This window comes from Aulostomus chinensis, chromosome 16 (genome assembly GCF_037954235.1).
Source record: "Aulostomus chinensis isolate RoL2024-O1b breed Wild chromosome 16, RoL_Achi_v1.0, whole genome shotgun sequence".
Lineage (NCBI taxonomy): Eukaryota > Metazoa > Chordata > Actinopteri > Syngnathiformes > Aulostomidae > Aulostomus > Aulostomus chinensis.
In genome coordinates, this window is record NC_141335.1 from 14,551,366 (window position 1) to 14,570,696 (window position 19,331).

General features: G+C 40.4%; 1 protein-coding gene across 1 annotated transcript in view; it reads left to right on the plus strand.

The window, feature by feature from the left end:
- Nucleotides 1–18,704, plus strand: part of ttc27 (tetratricopeptide repeat domain 27) — an 83,183-nt gene extending 64,479 nt beyond the window's left edge. The window contains exons 13-20 of the mRNA XM_086180866.1: nt 64–291; nt 769–867; nt 1,055–1,107; nt 2,334–2,499; nt 12,229–12,426; nt 12,964–13,075; nt 16,422–16,522; nt 18,075–18,704. Of these exons, the coding sequence (XP_086036992.1) occupies nt 64–291; nt 769–867; nt 1,055–1,107; nt 2,334–2,499; nt 12,229–12,426; nt 12,964–13,075; nt 16,422–16,522; nt 18,075–18,200 (1,083 nt within the window). The 3' untranslated portion in view covers nt 18,201–18,704. The remainder of the gene's footprint in view (nt 1–63; nt 292–768; nt 868–1,054; nt 1,108–2,333; nt 2,500–12,228; nt 12,427–12,963; nt 13,076–16,421; nt 16,523–18,074) is intronic.
- The last annotated feature ends 627 nt before the right edge of the window (nt 18,705–19,331 follow it).

Sequence of the window (19,331 nt, forward strand, 5' to 3'; positions counted from 1 at the left end):
CTTTCCTTTCCCCTTTTTGAATGACTGTTCCCTCCCTTTCCCCTCTGCTGTTTGTGTTCTCAGGCCGAAGAGATTGTCCGCAGGGAGCTTGAGAAGAAGGAGACGCCCAGTCTGTACTGCCTGCTGGGGGACATCTTGAGAGACCATCAGTACTACGACAGAGCGTGGGATCTGTCGGGTTGCCGCAGTGCCAGAGCCATGCGCTCCAAAGCCCTGCTTCACCTCCGTGACAAAGAGTTCCAGCAGTGTGTCGACTGCTTTGAGAAGTCACTCAAAATCAACACCATGCAGGTGCAAAGAAAGCCGTTGATGGGATTAGCTTTCATTTGATGGGCGTGGAGGGGTCTAATCTGGTCCTCTGTGAGAAAGAATGAGATTTCTTGTTTGTTTTGTGTTGTGTTTTAATATGTTTAAATAGGAGGGCACAAGTAGAACAACGTAAAGTATCCATGACTGATAGCTCAGTCACTCTTAGCAAATGCACGGCCCTGCCCTAGAGGACAGCAAGTGATCTCTGACCTGGGCTGTCTACAACCTAGGGTCTGGACATGGTTTTTTTTTGTCTTGTCTCAGTCAGCCCCCAGACCTAGATGCCTGAGAATCTTCTTTGATAAGTAAAACATGTTGATGGGCTTTAAATATATATATAAAACATGAAGTCTCAACAATACCTTTTAGAATGAAGGCCAGGCCTTGGGTCTAGGGTTAGACTATGATAACAGCAAGGGTAAGGCCCCAGGAGATTAATTGTTTTCAGTGTGTGTGCAGCTTGGTGTGTGGTTCTCCCTTGGCTGTGCCTACTTTGCCCTGGAGGGCTATGAGGGAGCTGCCAAGGCCTTCCAGAGGTGTGTGGGACTAGAGCCAGATGTAAGTACTTGTTAAAACAAGAGCCAACCTTGACCAACTGCATCGCATACAAGTAGAAGCTGTCAATACACAAAAAATGTGAAAGCCATCAACCTCTCACTTTGACACTCCTGACCAAATGTCTAGACTTATTAAAAGAACACACACCATTCATGTCTTTCCCACTTGTTCCCCTTCCTCCTTGCAGAATGCTGAAGCTTGGAACAACCTCTCTACAGCCTACATTCGTCTACAAAAGAAGTGAGTGATGTTTATATACAGCCATGGCCAAGAGTTCTGAGAAAGACACTTATAATCATTTTCACAAGGTCTGTTCCCTTAGTTTTTATGATGGCAATATTCATGTACTTCAGAGTGTTTTGAGGAGTGATCAGATAAATTGAAAATAATTGTAAAGTCCTTTCCATGAAAATGAACTTACTCCCAAAAAAACCCCCATTTTCACTGCAATTCATCCCTGCCACTAAAGGACCAGCTGGCCCCACGCATATGACATGAATGAAATGCTTGAAAATATATTGCATTATACCACAGAAACATCTGACAAAAAGATCTAAAAACACTGAAGCTGCAAAATTTGTCAAAACCGTTACTTGTCATTCTCAAAACTTTTTGCCACAGCAGTAAATAACTAACAGTAAAACAGCTTACCATGGATTAACATGCAAACAGTCGTCGTCTTTAACGTCTCAGCAGATTGCACTTGTCGTGCCCGTACACATTTCAGAAGTTGATTGAAATGATTCGCCGATAAAGATATTTGCATCAGTGAGCTGCAGTATAGATGGAATAAAGATCTCTTCTTTCTTTTTTTTTTTGCTGTAAAAATTTTACAGAGCAAGAGAATTATTTGCACTGCAACTTTGGGAAAACAAAAAAAACAATGACCAAATGAAGAATAATTTGTCAACAACTACATTATTTAGAAAGAAAAATACACAAACCAGTTAACTTCAGTTGGAAACGCATACAAATTCTGCATATTCACAAACAAATTTGAGTTCTTGGTTTGAGCAGGGATCGCACAACAAAGTTTAAAGTAAGGATAGTAATGTATTCTGCATTTAGTAGAAGGTTCATGTAAGAGCGGACTGTGCCTGGTCAAGCAAGAGATAATCCTCTAAATTATACATCACAGGTATGTATAGGACAAAACTGTCATTCAAACTCGGGCAGTTTATGGCTCTGGTCCACGGAAAGACCTGCTCATGTTGACCTTTGTCTCAGCAGCAGAGGCTCTCAGAGCCCAGTGAGTGTCTCTGAGGCGATTCCTGTGCTTTCAGGCCTGAAATTGAAAAGCAAAGCAAGAAAATGATCTTAAAACCCAGTTAGCACTTTTCACTTTTGAATGAAGTGTGAATTAGTATAACTACTGTTTGTGGATTTAAATCTTTGGTTTTGTGTATTTATTTACTGTAAACCTTTTTTAACTTCTTCTGTTTATTTTCTCCTATCATGTTTGGCAGAGACAAAGCCTTCCGCACTCTGCAGGAAGCCCTGAAGTGTAACTTCGAACACTGGCAGATCTGGGAGAATTTCATCGCGGTTTCTATTGACATTGGGGAGTTTGCTGAAGCCGTCAAAGCCTACCATCGTCTAATGGACCTCCGAGAAAGCTACAAGGACATCCAGGTAAGGGAGTTTACTTAATATCATCTACGGGATACTGTAGTTCACATTGTCACAGGAATTACTACATCTTTGGACTGTGATTGTGAGAATGATGTCATCATGTGACCTCTTCAGGAGATCAAGTTTTACATTCATAATTTTATGATTTCCAACCAAATGTTAAAAGTTTGTGATTCACGATGTGAACACTGAATGCCAGACACTCGTGAGAGTAGTGTGCATCAATGCTGTGCTGACTTTGAGTAAAAATGTAGAACTGACAAACTTAGGGATGTAGATGGCTTCTGCCTCTGTATCTCACTTACCTGTCTATGCACATAATTTAATCTGTTTTTATTTGCAACAGTATTTATTTTATTACTTATTTAAAATTTCTTCTTCATGTACCTGCATGTTGCACAGATTATGCAGAAATGAAGCATAGTTGATCCACGTCATGTTTACTTTCTGCTGTTAATTGTGTCGACAAATACATCCTTTGATTTACAACACTGACATTTTAACTATTGAAGAAACTACGGTCCTGTTGCGAATGAACTATCTGGTGTATTGGAATGAAAGAAGGGGGGAAAAAAAGTCAGCTGATCGTTGAGCTGTATTGACTTTTAACAAGAGAGCGACCAGCTCAGTGACAGTTTTCCATGTCTGTCGAGCCTGGTTTTAAAAGCAGAGGAGAGAGAAACCAGACCACCAAGACTGGGTCTGTTCCCTTGTGTGTTCCTGACAAACCAAATCTCCAACAAGTTTGATGCACCCATAATATCTTCAGACATTATAGATGTAATAGATATAAGCAGCTGCGCTAACATCAGCTGATGTGGCTCCCTTCAATGCCATCGTATTGAATTCTTCATACAGTATTTGAACTACAGTGCAGCCACCTTGAGGCAACAGACAGACTGTGCCCTTCAAGCCATACAGTCATTTTTAACCAGACGGTAATACCAGTACACTATGGTACATTTTTGGGAAGGTTTGAAGGCATCAAAACTGGGATAGTAGTCAAATTTAGTGAATGATTCTTTTTCAGTTCGAGAGACAGTGCTTTCAATGCAGGGCTTTAAAAGTAACATAGAAATAGCCAGCTATTATTTTTCTTAACGGGTCACAACCAAAAATAAGGAGAGGGAGCAGTCTTGATGATTAGGAATAATATATTACTCAGATGTAAATCTAAATTTGTTACAAATTTAGCAAACAATGTACATTTTCAGTACCTCTTTGGCACACAAAATGCAACAGGTTTCAACGACACGTGTGCCATAGATCAGTGTGCAGAATATAAATCACAGCAGTAATAAATGATAGTGTATGAGGGCTCTTGTTCTCTATAAATGCAGGACAAAGCTCCTCACGCAGCCTGTCAAGTGTGTCAAGAAAGACTGTTAGCTCGGTATGATATCTGAAGGGCAAACTCATCTAATATAATGTGAGTTGGTGAGAGTTCAGGTAAACAGTGTGGCTGGCAGGGAGTTGCTTGCATTGGGGCTTACCTCAGGTTAGTGTTACCGGCCAGCCCAGACGGTGTACTTTGACGGTTCCTTGCTCAGATTCTGTTGGATGTTGTTAGTCACGAAATAGTAAAATATTGTGGTTTTTGGCCTCAGGGCAAAACAACATGAATGTGGGATGGCATCTTGTCGTTCACTTCGTTCAGCTTCAAGTTCCTGCATGCCATGCTAGCCTGTCTCATTATTACACCAGGGCCCTTGCATTGATCGGTAAGCCCCACCTGCTACCTCCCAGCCAAAATGAGGAGGAGGAGGACGTTCTGATGTGTGCCACTGTGAGCATACTACTCAACACAAGGCAAAACTTGTGCCTCATGTTGCAGGAGGGATTTCTCTACTTGTTGTATGTAGTTTTATCATGTGGCAGAGATAAGAAAGTCTTAACAGAAAGTTAAACTGATAATTCTATCTGTAACTCTCATGTACATGGGAACAAAACATGGGTGCAGATGCTTTTCCAAGCATCTGACATCTTTGTGATACACCCGCCAGCAGGGAGTGTTCACTTTTCCCAGCAGAGGTCATTAATCTTTGTCATTGTGGTCACATAGGCATAGTCATTTACAACAGCAGGAGAAGCCGGTCTTCAGCAAGTACTGAATCACCTTTCAGTAGCTGCACACCCACCAACCTATTCCACACTAAGAAGGAAATGAACCATGGGTTTAAAATAAACAACCTTAAACTACCAGAATAGCATTTCCAAGACTTGAATTCTCTTTTTCAATCTCCTGTAACACTTGAATTCACTTTTTAACCTCCAACAGGACATTTCTGCGTCCTTGGGCTAATTATCAAAATACCTCAAATTCAACACTTGTAGGCTAGTTACAGACAGTTTTGCCGGTTTTTTTTTCCTTTGGCAGCACCATCTGTCTTGTTTTCACCCAGATTGGTCTTTTATGCTGGTCCTGTTGCTGTCAATCTCCTCGGTACAGTTGCCATATGTAAAAGCACACAAGTTGAAAAGGTCAGCAGCAAGCAGCTCCATGCATAGGAAATGAAATCTGACTTGCCACCACTTGCCGCTCGAATGCATTTACTTTGTATTACAATGTTCTGTGGTCTGATGCCGACAAGATATCGACCGCATCAAGTATTATTTCTCAGTTTGACTTCGTCAGTTAAAATTTACATCTAATTCTGTAACTTGGACTGCTCAAGATGATCATGTATCATATCCTTAAAGACATGAGGACAGACATTTAGAAAAAGCATAAAAACAGATATAATTACTTTGTGAATAAAACCCCTACCAACCATTTTCAAGCAAGGTACCCATTTTTAACATCCCTTTAGTCTTTCTATCTGCCCATAATGGTCATGGTACACCAGGCCTTATACTGTAGGGCATGTCTTCAATGGCATGTAAACAATACTGAGTCAATATACTTGTATAAAAACAATTAGCCTCGTCCCCTCTTGATGTCTTTGGACTGTGGGAGGAAGCTGGAGTACCAGAGAGAACCCACGCAGGCACAGGGAGAACATGGAGACTCCACAGAGAAAGATCCTGTGCTGGAGCCGAGGCTCAAACTTGGAACCTTCTTGCTGTGAAGCCACAGTGCTAACCACTGCACCACCGTGCCGTCCGGTATCATACCATGTTTAGTAAAATATATCATATATTTTCTAGCTGTTATTGATTAAAATTAACAATAAATGTCTTATGTTGATACAAGTCCCAGATTTCAAACAAGAAATGCATTAGAAGAAGAACAAAAGAAATGAATTAGTTTGGAAGTCATGCTGGGAGACAACCCCCCCCCCCCAAAAAAAAAACAACAACACATGAATCTGGCACAAATCAATAGATTCAATTATTAAATTGCTTGCAGAGGGACATGAACCTCTGTGAGACTGGGTTATGCTTTTTCACCTGCTAAACGTTGGATGGATTGTGCTGAATACAGGGATGTAACAATATCCCGTTTTATAGCGAACTAAAATATCAGTTCTCGGTAATACTGCATCATGTGCTAAGTTCGACCTCTCGCACATCACTATCACCATAATCCCGCTATTCAAGGTCACATCTCACCAGTCACGCAGCAGTTAATAATAATTACCCTCGCACATGTAGTTGTGAAAATATCCAAAACAATAAATATAGAGAAGAATAATAGCCATGTCAAATTCACAAATGTAACCCAACATCTTATTTCGGTGGATAATGATGTGATGATAAACAAAGCCTATCTTGGACTTGCAGAGGAGGCTGTTGAAACAGACCTGTTAGCATATCGGTCCCTCACTGGCTGATTGTGTTGTCAATGTATCACTCTTCCTCAATAGGATGAAACTGGGGCAGTCCAAGTATTCCCTTTGAACAAGTGTCTGAAGTTAGTGATATGGGAGTTTTTTGAACATAATTGCTCCATTTATGATGGTGGACAACCAATTTTCAGAGGATGTGAAATGTAAGTTCCTTGGAAAGCACTGAAAACGTCAAATACAGCAAGTCAGCTGAAGCCAAGGTGAGGTGAAAGCAGAGAGGCATGCAGCAATATATCGGCAATCTGTTCAGTTTGGACAATGATATTGACTGATTCCTGAGGCGGATGTTTGTGTGTTGATGTGAAAGGAGGTTAATTAAAGCTGACTAAATTTGTGCCTGTTCAAAGATGATCTGACAAAGGGCTGAAAGATACTTTTCTTATTATACTTATGTTTTGTTTTTTGTTTATTACATCGACAATTCTCCATATCCACAGCTCAAAAGGGGGGAAAAAGAGCAAGAACAACCTTTGTTGACAGATGATGATTTTTCTAGGGAGGAGGCACCAAATTTACCTCTCTTGTGCATTGTTCCCTATGGTGATGAGGAGAATGCAAAAAAATACAGAGATAAATGTTAAATGTCAGATAAATATAGAAGGACATTTACCCTATGTACCTGACAATGGAGAGTGGGACAGAAACCACATCATTTTGGATGAAATGTTTTTAATTTCATTGTGTGTGTGTGTGCGTGTGCGCGCGCGCGTGTGTGTGTGTGTGTCTGTGTGTGTCTGTGTGTGTGTGCGCGCGCGCGCGTATGTGTGTGTGTGTCTGTGTGTGTCTGTGTGTGTGTGCGCGCGCGGCTTTAATTAAGTCTTCCACCATGTCCTCTCCCTCAGCTCTGCGTCTTGGTAAAACAAACCTGTCAAAACATCACATGAAAGTACATGCTCTTTACTTCAAATTACTTTTCCACTTTTCTGCCTATATATTTTTTTTTTTAACCAACGTCCATCTCATACCTTTACCTTAATGAAGCACTGATTTATCAGGTTACATTTCTGCCTCGTTCTTCATTTTCATCTTCGCTGAGGTTGTTTTTAGCTCAGGCACAGAGCATGAGAGGTAGAGAGGTAATGAAGGTTGAGATAATGACAGGGACCACCATGAATTCCACTGTAATGGAATGTGTGGGCTGGTGACAGAGGTGCTTTGACTGGCTGATATATTTCAAGGAAGATGAAGGTCACATGGCTGAGCATTACATCTCAGGGGGTTACACAGAGTAGACAAGAACGTGACAGTTGCTCCCTTAAGTTCATGCACACTGAGCTTGTGCTGATAAGCAGTCAGATTTTTAATCAGCAATTGAAGGGATGAATTAAAATTGATTTTTCAAAGATGATCGGATGTCCTAAAGCGGTTAATAAGCAGTTTAACATGTGAATTAAATCCTTAATTACGACCCAGTTTGCAGACCATGGCTCTTTTCCACGGGTGTGACACCTCTGACTCTGGTGCTTACATGAGGTAGTTTAAGAGCCTGGGAGTGATGGTGAGTCTGCAGATGTGCAAATAAAGTCGTAATGTCTGTATCTGGCAATAATACTCAGCCTCTACTGTATGTACAGCAGATGCACTTTAAGCAAGCAACCAAACCCCAGATATCCAGGTATGTTATGGTAGGTTATGTTGCATCAGCATGAGAATATTTTATGTGCAGCTTGTCTCCCACCAACTGCTCTCTGGCTGTTTGATCAAACTAAACAGCAAAGCTGCATTTTTTTTCACCTCTCTCATCACAGTGTGCATTACATTGTGTAGCGTAGAGAGCCTGACATGGGAGTGGATTACATCAGATCCACCAGATACCCAAACAAATATCTCAGTGATGATGTATGCATGCTCAGGCCCAGCGCAATGGGAGTGCAGCAGAGTAGGGGTGATCGTGCTTCACCTAAGAACAAGGCAGCCCGGCCTGGTGTTAGTGCCCTATATGACTTTGATGCGACGTAATAACTGCCACCCCCTTGATAATTGGATCGCGATCTCTATTATGCACGGTGGGATGATCTGAAAGAAAAGCTGGTCGTCCAATCCTAATGCACGCACAAAATAATACTTCCTGAGAATCAAAAAATTTTCTTTACATTGTTCTGGTCTAAAAGTGAACTTTGGGATGAGGCTCACATGAAACTATGCTCTGTCAGTTGTGTTAATCCTCCTTTTGTCCCCATCAGAAAGGTTATCATGTTTCCACTTTATTTCACGCTCCAACTAGATACTGGAGCTATTCATTCACTTTCTTCTTTAGTATGACACTTTTCACCGCGGAGACTGACAGCACAAGGGATACATCAAACAAAGTTCCATTAATGGATTTAGTGTCATTAATGGCACTGGGCTGACATCAAAGATCAAGCTCTGTGTTAGTCTTTGGCCTCCTCTGTTTAAAGAATATATGGCTCGACAGGTCATTGAGGAGCCACTTTCCCTCAGCCTGTGTGTTGAGGTGTGAACAAATGTGTATGTCCTCTGCAATGTCAAGAGTTAGTGCGCCTATATGCCTTCCTGCAGATTTTTTGTAATTGTCCTCGCAGTGAAAGTGCCTCCCAGTCCCACATTAAAGGAGAAACCTGACAACAATGATGGTTGATGAGTTTCTTTTGGGATGGGAATATCTGTATTGATGGGACATCTCACTACAAACTCGACTCAAGAGGCTACTTTCTTCTTGTACTTGCAGTTATTTCCAGTAGGCTAGACTACTGTAATACTATCCTCACTGGTCTTAGCCGCTTCGGTCAGACAGCTGTCAGAGTTCTCACTAACACCAAAATACGCACATTACACCTTCAATCAGTGCACTGGCTTGTTATATGTCAAAGACTAGAATTTAAAATCCTTATACTGGTCTGTAAAACACTCAGTGGCCTTATCCCTCTGACCTAGCGGAGCATTTTAGGCCTTCCAGACCTCCTGGGTCAGTCGGGTCTGGTTTAGGCAGCTGCTCACTTTCTTTTTCACATTCCAGGAAACATTGATTGCCAGAAAATCTCATTGGCAGACGAGCCTTGTGTCATAAATGATAGAAAATCTTGTCCGTGCTGGAGTGTCTTTGTAATCAAAGTTAACCTGTAAATTAAACAGGTCTGTGCCTCTGTTATTACTTTTAGTATTTTACTGTGTAATACTCCCAGCCAAATGGTTCAGTCATGCAGAACAAAAAGACAGTTGTAGAGAAAAAATTGCAACTAGATTTATTTGTTTATTTATTTACAGTGATGTTGCTATCAGGAGGCTAGAGATACATGCCTGTTTACATATACTTGCTGGGAGGATAGTCTTTTTCAGCTCCATCGCTCAATTTGTATCATTTTTAGTTTCAAGCTTCACCTCTTTCAGGCAAAGTTTCAACTTCAGATCCCCCAGCCTGTAATGGTAAATGGACTGCATTTGTATAGTGATTTTTCTCTAAGGCCCTTGCAATTTTTGCTCTATTCACACACTGGTGCAAGGACTAAACCAACAACCCCTCGGTTACTTCACAGCTCTCCAAGCGTAGTGTAATATTATCACTGGATCTGTGCTTTGGTCCCAAGGCCAGGAGCCTCATGGTAACCTCCACTGTAGCCACCACTCCCTCTCCCCCATACAACCCCAGATGCTGTTCGAGGCAACTTTTTTGCACCACTGCTCCTCCTCACCAACTATCCTGTCAACATTTAGATCTCAGAGAAATGGAATAAACTAGCTACTAAACAAAAATCGACCTTAGCACATTTATCCAATATATCAAACTCATCACTGTCAAATGATATTTTATACACGTCATCACAAAAAGCAGAAAGTCTACCAACGGACTGCAAGCTGAAACGGAAAACATGAAAAAAGACTCAGAAAAAGCCCCTACTTAAGTTTAGGAGGAGAAACGAGACTGTCATATAGCCCCCATTTTACCCTTAGGATTACCACTGTGTATAGCCTTGTGTATGAATGATGATGTAGAAGTGAGTTACTTCACCTTAGATAAGCGGGCCAACCAGCGGTGGTATCTAAAAAGATTGCGTTGCAGACAGGAACGTTCACATTAAGACCAGGTAACTCATCACGAACAGTAGAATGCAGTCTGTAAACCAGTCATAGCATGAAGCCTGTGTTGAGTTTGCTGATAATGTCTTTAGGGTTATCTCTGTTCAGCTTGGAGAGGAGAGGACATCTTATAAAACAGAAGGGCTGTAAACTGTAAACCAGGATGGAGGTGTCTAAATGATGTGGGTGTTAACCAGGAAGGGAGGGTCTAGTAAAAGATGCTATCACGTTGCATTTTATAGGACTGAATCACATCTGGAGGTGCTCTTGCTTGCTCATTGATCGATAGAGAAACTCCTCCCAGAGTTGAAAGGTCACAAAACTCCACCCCCTCTTGCTTCAGTAGTAGTAAGCTGCTTGTGCAAAGAAAAAGAAGAAAAAACAGCATTGTTTTAGCTAAGGTTATTAGGATTTGATTGCAATGTATACTGTAATGCAGTATTCAAATCAGTCATGACTGCTCTTCATAACAAATCTTTAAAGTCTATCGACTTTAAAACTCAATCTGAACTGTTTCCCTTTCCCCTCTGTAGATATAATCCTTCCTCAGCCATATTCCTCTCTTTATTTCCGGCTTAGAGCATGTTTTAGTATCTAGAAATGCTTTCTAAGAACCAAACATTATTAGTATTTAAGTGCTATTTTATTTATTGATTATCCCCATTCCTTTATTATCATCATTACATACGAAAGGCTCATGAGTCAAATACCATCACCCAGATATTTATCATGTTACGATCAGGTGCAAAGATGAATTCAGAATCTCTGTCTCTGCAGCTTCAGTATTTTCACATTCATGTAGTTTCCCAATATATTTGCAGAAGTGTGTATTTGTTTTGATTAAAAAAAACATCTGAAATTATTTTAAATTGATTATAATTTTTTCCACAAAAAGCCCTGATAACACAAAAGAAACTGTGAGCAAGAAAGACTCCCGGGGTCTCTGCAGTTTGATCAGATCCACCGTGGCATATGGAGGAAAGGCCCGTGCACCTTGGCGGAGCAAAAAAGAACACTCCTATTTCACTCTCTATTAAATGAATGCAGATCATTCTTGGAATCCAAAGATCATCTAAAGTAAACTCATATAATACAGAATAGGGAACAGATTAAATGAGAAAGAATCAACTCTTGGATAACTACAAGTGTCACTCGTGTCACAATTCCTGTCCCCTTTCATCTCATTGCTCATGAAATATTCATCACTCTGAGGTGAAGACTAGCGCATATTAAATGAATTGAATGGAGCTTTCCAGTGATGTTAGTTTCTTTTGTGTGCAACGCAGTGTTGGCAAGTAAAATCATGTTGAATGTACATTCAGTTGAATCCCAGTTGCAGTCTACCTCAGGCTTAGTGTGGTATTCACTTCATGAAGTCCCAAACACTTCACATCGCACAGCAGAACTTAACTGTTACAGACAAAACTGCAAGGTATGTGTTTTTCATTGAAAGGAATCAAACATCTGTACACAAGTATGCTCTTAATCAATGATTCAGTGACCAATGACTGTAAGGCTGTAGATCACCAAATTAGTCCAACTCACTTACACAACTTGGAGAAAAAAAATGTGGACTACTCACTTTGATGGAAGGATACATGTAGAAACATCACTTTACAAGATACACTAATAAAGGATATCTGTTGTATCATATAATGGAAGATCTGGAAAAACTTTGTACATCGTCATATCAGAAAAGAACTGTGGTACAGGGGCACAGCTACCATAAACCAATGAGACCTTGGGGTTGATTGTTATATGCAGTCTAATGAAAATATGTATGTTGAATATGTTATGTGTTGTCTGGTGGCATCGCGCATGATACAATTGAGACATCCTGATCTCTGCCTCCTTTGTCACCTTTTGTCTCTATGAACTATGCTCTTGTTATTCTACCCTGGGGCAGATTCTGCAGATCCTGGTCAGGGCAGTTGTTGAAAACCTGACTGACAGCCAAGGCCAGGAGGCAGTGGCTCTCAAGTCCAAACTGAAGGAGCTCCTTGGTCGGGTCAGTTCCCGCCACAGCAGTGACTCAGAGATATGGCAACAATATGCCCTGCTGTATGGGGGCGGCCACAGTTCCAACCCAGAGGAGAATGAAAAGGTGGGTGCTAAAACAAGCCCTTTTTGCATATACCACAAGAGTTTTCATTTCATGGACCCCTAAAAGATGCTGAACTCCTCTTGAAGTGATTCTGCTTAATAAGGGACGCTTTCTGTTTAAGTAGAGATGGTGTTGTTTAAGCTGCATTCAGATTTTGATAGCCATATACATCATAAGAGATCCACCCACCATCACTGCTCAGACCCTCAAAATATCAGTGAATGAATACAGGCTTGTTTTTTTCTTTGATTAAATTCGGTTCTGTCAACAACAAAAAAACTCCCCAACAAATTACTTGGAAATTAGCAAGATATTGTAAAATGTTACAGAAAATATAAATCAGAATTCTGGAAACAACTTTCTAAATAATAATAATAAATCTATCGTATTCAATCATACAGTAATATATGTGTAAAGTAAAGATCAGGTCTCTTGTGTTTGAGTCACTTTCATATGATCCATATGATGGCCCCCCACCCCACTATTAAATTCGTCCTCTGGTCTAGAGAGCTCTCATGTGTTCTCATGTGGTTTCAGGCACTGCAGTTCCTGTCCAAAGCCCATCGTTGTGAGGTTCAGGCTGGTGGCTGGGAGAAAGACCCAGGCCTCTTCAAGGAGGTGATCCGAAGAGCCATCAACATGGGTGAAGGTGAGTGCACAGTACATTAAAACACAAGATCACACAGAAATCTCCCTGAACACTGCTTTACACACATCACTACAGCATAGCAGAGTATACTTGTGTTTTCGCACACATGCTGTTTTTCTGATGATATATATATATATTTTTGGCCAGTATTCAATTCAATCCAAGCAAACTAACAAAGATACCTTGGTCATCAAATCAAACACAACCCCAGATCCCCCTCCATGCATCTTCCTATGTTTTTATGAGCTGTAATTCTGAGCTGGGTCTTTGCATTCCATTCTCATGAGCACAATTCTTCAGCATCGTCTTAAAGATAAACAATATGTTAGCCTTGCACTGGTACAGCTTTAAGAATAAATGTTTAATGCCAAGTCTCGCCGACTGTTCAGCATCCAGAGAAAATTTTAACATCGTTTTGATTCTCCTTTCATCAGTTACTTGATATATGTGATCTGTAAAAATGACCCATGATTAATACCGTATACATACACACACTCTTGTAGTCCTATGGAGCGCTCCACGAACCAAACACTTGATGGGGAGGTTAAACCATGAAGGAGACTTGGAGATATGTGCTGTTAATCATGTGAATATTCCCCTTAAGGTACAATTCAGCTGTCTCAGCAGGTCTGATCACTGATGTTCTAGCACCTGTTCATTACTTTGGAAAAAGTGCTTTTGTATCATTTGGGGGAATTTAGATATTCCATAGCTTTGCTTTCATTGCATACGGCGGGGTTCCCCAGTTAGATTTCACCAAGGGCCAAATTCTGACCTGGGCACCAAGCCGAGGGCCACAGCACCCGTGGGGCACGCGGAGGCAGGGAGGGGGGCGCCACCGCACCCCCACTCCAGTGACAGTGCAGATACCAATGTTGAATCTGCACTTATAGTGCGTTATAACATTATTATTAGTTGTGCCCTGGGATTCAGGAATACTGTTTGTGAGGGTCACACAAAGACAAATTGCACTCTGGAAACAAAAGTTGAGAACCAACCATTTACTCAAAATAAATATTTGGTTCTTAGAGTCTGCTTGGAAAGTTGCCAGATTTACGCCCCCCCCCCCCCCCCCCCCCCAAAAAAAATCCCTTTTGCTCACAAGTTGGTGTGGGCCAGTCTGCGTCCTCTCCGGGCCGCCCATTGGGGAACCCTGGCATACGGCATCATCAAATCTATTTAAAACACTGGAGCTCGTCCTGATAGTTAAAGAATTCTTCAGCATTTGTTCTTTTCTTTTTAGTAGAATAATAATAACTTCACTCATGTACAGAATCACATCACCCATAAATGATCTTCTGTTTACTGAATTAATGAGTTCCACAAAAACATGGTTGTGCGTGTGTGTGTTTGTGTGCGTGTGTGTGTGTGCGCGCGCACGCACGAGATGCTCCTTTTTATTGCGGACATGTGCTTTGGTGCATGTGTACAAAACAAGATTCCTGCAGAGCCTAAAAAAAAATCCTTAAATAGATTTTCATAATTCAAGTTCATAAAACATCTTAAAATGTCAATTTTTTTTATTGTTGAAGGTCTTAAAAATTTGAGGCTTTGAGGCTCATTGCCTGAGAAATAGGCCTGTCTCCTCACAGAATAGCGAAAAATAAAGCACAGCCATAATGTGCTTGCCTTTTGCTATGGAAGGGTATTAAATTTTTCCCTGCCAAGGTCTAAAAAAACCAACAATAACACTAAAAAAAAAAAACACTTAAAAAAATGCATTTCATTTCACTGTGCAGTAACCCTGCACAAACAAATCTCAATAACTCCTGTGGTGTCTGTGTGGTTTCAGTCACTCATCAAACTTTCAGGATCAACAAATATGCGAAGACTAAAGAGAAGAGCCTTAAAAGATAGGTGGTGCTGCTGCACTCATTAATTGGTTAACTTAGATTATTTTATCCCCCCCCCCACACACACACACACACACACACACACACCACTCAGAAATCACTGTCATGTACCAAAGTTGCACGGTAAAGGAGAAATCAGACAGTGAAAATGGACTGACAAATCTGTGTTGATCCTCCCACACTCCTCTGAGGATTCTGCTGCCTTGAGTCATAACTGTTACTCGTCCTCTCTGAGGGATCAAGTACAGACACAACTAGAAATGAACTTAAAGCACAGGCTTCTGTCAAGACCAATAACCTGCTCTCCTACGATTCGCAGATCTACAAGCAAAACCATTGTGTGTCTGGAAATATTACCAAAATGGCACAATAAACAGGCTTTGTTTCATAAAGATGTAATACTTCCTGAGAAATAAGTGAAAATGGGAAATTAAAGTGGAGAGAATTATAGATTTAATATTCTGGATCTGGTCCAAAATGATCTCTCTTGGCCCATGCTCCAGCTCTCCACCCAGTTCAATGAGCCATATCAGAAATACGTGATTGATTGATGGGGAAAATTCTTGTTTTACTTGCATCTGTTCATTTAAAGAAAAAAGAAAAAGATCAGCTAGAAATAAGTCACACACACACACATATATATATATATATATATATATATATATATATATATATATATATATATATATATATATACACACATACACACATACACACACACACACACACACACACACACATACACACTCATACACCAGCCATCTTTCCTTTGAGTGGTGTACAAACAAATAAATAAGTGCTGTTCATTGGACGACCAGATGGTGGTAGATATGACTCTATCACACTCCACAAACTGTTATCTGACACATCCACAAGCAATGTTGAAAGAGATATATTAATCTCACTTATAAATTCAATTTATACTGCCTCCCCGTTATAGGTTAAGCCCACAAAGGGAGACAAGCACCATCTGGTGATGACTGATTTAATTTTGGAGGTCAGGGGATCAAGCTAGGAAGATTGACCCCAGATATTTCATTGATTCCGCCTTTGATCCACTTGGAATTTGCTGCCATCTGTGAGCAAATAGTAATAATTATTCTTATCTTACAGAAATTAATGTGTAACCCAATTAAGTTTATCTTAAAATATATTGAATAAATAGCTAATTATATTATATTTAAATAATAGCTTATTATTTTATCTTATCATAAATGTGCTCCTTATTTATACATGTCAGTTTGGATATGTAGAAATAGTTATCCTGTGTGTGTTAGGCTAGATATTATTAGGAATAGATATGACTGTATATCACAGTTGACGTAAAGAGATTCCTTCTTTTGCCAGAGATTTAGAAAAGTTGTGATCAATGTATGAGTTTTGACTGAAGAATAACTACACATTTTAAGAGTGAGATGAAGTAACTTTGAGGTAAATCAGAGACTGTGTCACCATCGTCTAAATGTGTCTCTTTACGTCTTTGTGTGTCTCAGTGAGCGTCTGTTGCGGTAAGAAGAAGAGTAACCGATCAGAAGCTCTTCAGGTGCTCTCCTCCACACGCCTCAGTCTCAGGGCCCTGGCGACCAAAGCTAAGGTACGACCAGTGCTGTCTACGTCCCTCCTAGATGTCACTGACTTTGCTTGCCTTTATTCTTAGCAGGACAGTTCAGACTTTAAAAAAAAAAAAAAAAACTTAAAAGAAATTAAACAAAAAAATGTAAGACAGACATGACTCAGAGTCTACATCAATGTAGTCACACTCAGTGGGAGTTACCAGTGCTCCTGTGATGTTAAAATTCCAACTCACACACTTTTACTTGTCCTCAGGGTTGTGCACCAAAGATGGATATTATTGAACCCCATGTTATGTACAGCAATATGAAATACTCATACTACCTGTATTCATAAGAATGGTCAATCTTGATCACATAATTATATCTTGAGTTTTTCCTTGTACCTTTCATACCCTTTTTAACCAAAGCAGTTCTGGGGCTAATTTGGAGTCAGTACCTAAGTTGGAATCAGTTCTTCCTGTTTCCACAGGCCCCCGGCCAGTTCACTTGGTTCTGGTTCCAGGCTGGCACCAAATCTGTACTAGTGTCAAACTAGGAACCGCTTATGTCAGGGGCTTGGGTAGGGAGTTCGCGCAACATCCTTCTTTGACTAAAAACACCAAACATAGCAAGCAGGCTGAGCAGCAGAGGCATCAGAGGAGTGCTGATTTAGATGCTGGTGTAGGATTTTAAGGCCAGGAACAATGTCAGAAAGAAAGACAGATGATGGAGTGAGCATTTGTTGATGTAAGTGAGAGTGGAACAAGTGTTGGTGGGAGAATTCAGACGTGTGAATGATGTCATGACATGGCTCTATTGTGGCTCTCAGCCAGTGGAAAAGCAAACTAGCTCTCAGAATATTTGCAAGTGAGCTTCCCAGTCAGCTCACTTATCTCTCAATCAGGAAATCAGTGCTTTACAGCTCTAAACGAGCCGCCTACACAGGAAATGGTGCTGTGCTAGCACTGAAAAATACTCTTTTAGAGCTTTGCAGAAAAGTTAAATGTTGGAATGTAACCAGGTTAGAAGGAGTTGGAGCAAAATGCCAGCAATGTGTCGATATCTTGTAGTCTAAAATCCCACCAATCAAATTAAATGTGGGCATGTCCGGTATTAAGGCCGTAGTTTGGAGGGCGATGTCAGAGATTTTAAAACAAAGTTCTACGGCTTCATTCTATTACGTATAAGTTCTGTACCATCACAACACTGGTATGAGATCAGTACTCTTTATCAGCCGATATGCAAGTTTAGATATCAGAATCAGTGTTATCCCAATGGTATTATACCTGTGCCTGTAAATGGTGATGGTTCCTGATATTTGAAATGTAGTGTGGTAGTTACCTTTACATAACTAATGTTTTTACAACATTAGTCATGCCCTTAAAACTACAATAGAGTAAGTTATAAACCACTTATCACGTGCTTATATATACTGCTTATGAATGCAAAATAGAAGCACTTAGGATAAACTTTTACCAAATGACAAGTAAACTAATACTGCTACCAAATAATATCCAAATCATCCATCATTCTTTTTTAATGTTAATAATCACTTCCTCCTGTGATTATTCCATTTTTGTTCCTGTTTTCCAGCAAATGCACACTGACCTGACCACAGGTCAGATCCACGCTGAGCTGCAGGACTGTGTTTCTGCTCTGGAGCAACTCATCACAGAACTTCAGGAGCTGAGTGGGAAGATCCGCGATCAATCACAGTGACACGCCCACTTTCTGGTTGATCTAATAAGGCACATCAGCGGTGCAGAACAACCAGAGATGTTCTACGTGTGCAGTCCTGTTGCTGTGTGTGATGCTGGAACCTGGTTCAGGACTAGAGCAGGAAGATGAAGGACTCCTTTATAATCACAGTGCTTTTATATGTATGGATGGCAAATAAAGAGGATTTGTAAGACATCAAATTATAAAATGCTTGAGATTTTGAGTGGTTGATTTGTCATTATTCAAATGAGAAAATGCGCAGTTATAAAATAAATATTTTCAATGAAGGTGGAGCACAAACATCCACCTATGATCACACCCTGTTCAAGGTGGAGTCCTGGTAGCGGTGGAGGTGTTTATGGAATTTATTTTTGGGGATTATACAGTTTTGAGGGGAGATGTTATATGAATTTTCTAGCTGTGATTATTGGATTCACACTGTAAAAGTTACTTCCATAGTAAACCAGTTACTTCCATAGTAAACCAGTTGCTTGATTATTTTGGGTAGGACCTCAATACATGGCTCATCATGATCACTTAGTGGAGTTCATCTTTATTGTTTCCACAAATAAAATGTCACATGATTTTTACTTCAGTTACGCATCCTCCCATTGAATACCAGCAGGTAGAATTGGATTTCTTTTAAAGTGGACAGAGATTTGCTTATAGATCGGGGCTTCCTCCTGCCATGTTGCATTCATGCCAGACAGATTGAGCAGGAGAACCTCTCATTCCAAGATGGCTTCTCCCAGCCTTGCAGTCACAACAGGTCAGTAGGTTAAAGGAACTTTTCTTTGCAGTGCAAAACTGTGTAAAGTCAGTTTCCCATCACTCAGGGCAATAGACCTTGAGACAAATGTAAATACGAAATGATTACCATTGTCAATACCATCATTCTTTTACTGTCAGGGTCTGTCAGTGGTGTTATGAGAAATATACTATATTCCTCCTTGCAGGTGTCTGAGTTTATCACTGGAAACTGACTGAGCAAACTTTTTCACTTAAATTTTTTGTGAAAAAATTTAGACCAAATTATTTTTTTATCGTAAAACTTATCTTCCATCCATCGTCATCTTATTCCTTACTAGTAAGGGTCGCGGTCATACCTACAGTCAATTTAGAGAATCCAAT